This window comes from Microtus ochrogaster, unplaced genomic scaffold, assembly GCF_000317375.1.
Source record: "Microtus ochrogaster isolate Prairie Vole_2 unplaced genomic scaffold, MicOch1.0 UNK173, whole genome shotgun sequence".
Classification (NCBI taxonomy): domain Eukaryota; kingdom Metazoa; phylum Chordata; class Mammalia; order Rodentia; family Cricetidae; genus Microtus; species Microtus ochrogaster.
The window spans coordinates 163,009-164,563 of NW_004949271.1; the positions used below are offsets into that span (position 1 = coordinate 163,009).

The following is a 1,555-nucleotide window of genomic DNA, read 5'->3' on the forward strand; positions in this document are numbered from 1 at the left end:
TTCTCTTTTATTTAAAGTGAACAACCCAGACCTGCTCCAGTGCCTGAATGCCCCAATACTGTCTCAGTCTGCCTGTCAATCTGCCTACCCTGGACAGATAACCAGTAACATGATTTGTGTTGGCTACCTGGAGGGAGGCAAAGATTCCTGCCAGGTAATTGGCTCCCGTCTCATAATAATATCTTGTTTTCCCAGGAGTGGGAGTGGATTGGCCTAATGAGTGGGTTAGGAAGTTTCCTCTTGTGGTTCCATGGAAAAGGGAGGAGGTCTATTCCGGATATCATTTCAGCACATTAGTGAGAATAGGGGATTGGATATAAAATGAAGATCCAGGGAGGCTAGAATTGTATCTTCAGGTCAGAGTGAATGTAGTCTATTTTATATGCCCCTTTGCCCCTTCTTTAAACACTTTATTCCTCTATCCTAGGGTGATTCTGGTGGCCCTGTGGTCTGCAATGGACAGCTCCAGGGCATTGTCTCCTGGGGCTATGGCTGTGCCCAGAAGAATCTCCCTGGTGTTTACACCAAGGTCTGCAACTATGTTACTTGGATTAAGAACACCATTGCTGCCAACTAAGAATCCTTCATCCCTCTGAAATCACTATGTCAATAAACTGAATTCCTTACTTTCTGTCTTGGTCTGATCACTTTATACTCTTTTCTATGAGAAATACACACCCATTTGAGGATATATTTATCTATCCTTGAGATATGGAGAGCATCACACACCTCCAAAAATATTACATGAAATTGTAGGTCAACAGCAGTTGAAAAAAATCTAATATTAAATGGTAGAAGGAACAGAGGTTTTGGTTTTCTTTTAGAAAGTCATATATCAGAATATAGATGATAAAATGTCTTAATTATTTTACATTTATGTATGGTTTTGAATGAACACTTTCATGAATACATTCATCGTTACCACCAAATATCATGTACTTTAAACAAGAGTTTTCATATTTGGTTGCAATGAGTCCTGATTTATCATCATAGGTACTAAGATTCTTACACACATTGATTAGTGTGAATACATTTTTTCCTCACAGAAAATATGTAGGACTTGTGTATGTGCCCACAGGAATAGCTTCTCCCATCTCTATTGTCTATATGAAGACATATGCCTATAACATTTCCTTCTACTTATCCATGATAAGAGAATATGTATGCAGCAGTCTGAGATCTACATAAACATTCCAACATTTAGGTTGTTCTCTCTATAGAGTGGCAAAGCTAGACAACAAATGCACAGAGGGCATTGTCATACAGCACCCTTCTCCAATCAGATGATGAACTTGGGGATTGTCTCTTCTCCCTTGTGCTCACTGCCCTGCACTGCATTTGCTCCTGTAGCATTTCTGCTAACCACGAGGACTTGGTACAGCATGCACATTGTCTGCCTAGCTGCTGTGAAACATCATGGCAAAGAATCTCAACTCAGGCAAAACACACCCAAATTATCACTTGCTTTTGTGTCTTTATCACTAGATATAACCTTGAGCAAGCTCAATCATTTCTCAACATGCTATCTATAACTTAAAATTTATTTTTTGAAGTT

General features: G+C 39.3%; 1 protein-coding gene across 1 annotated transcript in view; it reads left to right on the forward strand.

The window, feature by feature from the left end:
- LOC113455841 (trypsin-like) overlaps positions 1-625 on the forward strand; it is a 23,663-nt gene extending 23,038 nt beyond the window's left edge. Inside the window, exons 4-5 of the mRNA XM_026778474.1 lie at positions 18-154; positions 428-625. Coding sequence (XP_026634275.1) covers positions 18-154; positions 428-577 — 287 coding nt within the window. The 3' untranslated portion in view covers positions 578-625. The remainder of the gene's footprint in view (positions 1-17; positions 155-427) is intronic.
- Positions 626-1,555: the final 930 nt, after the last annotated feature.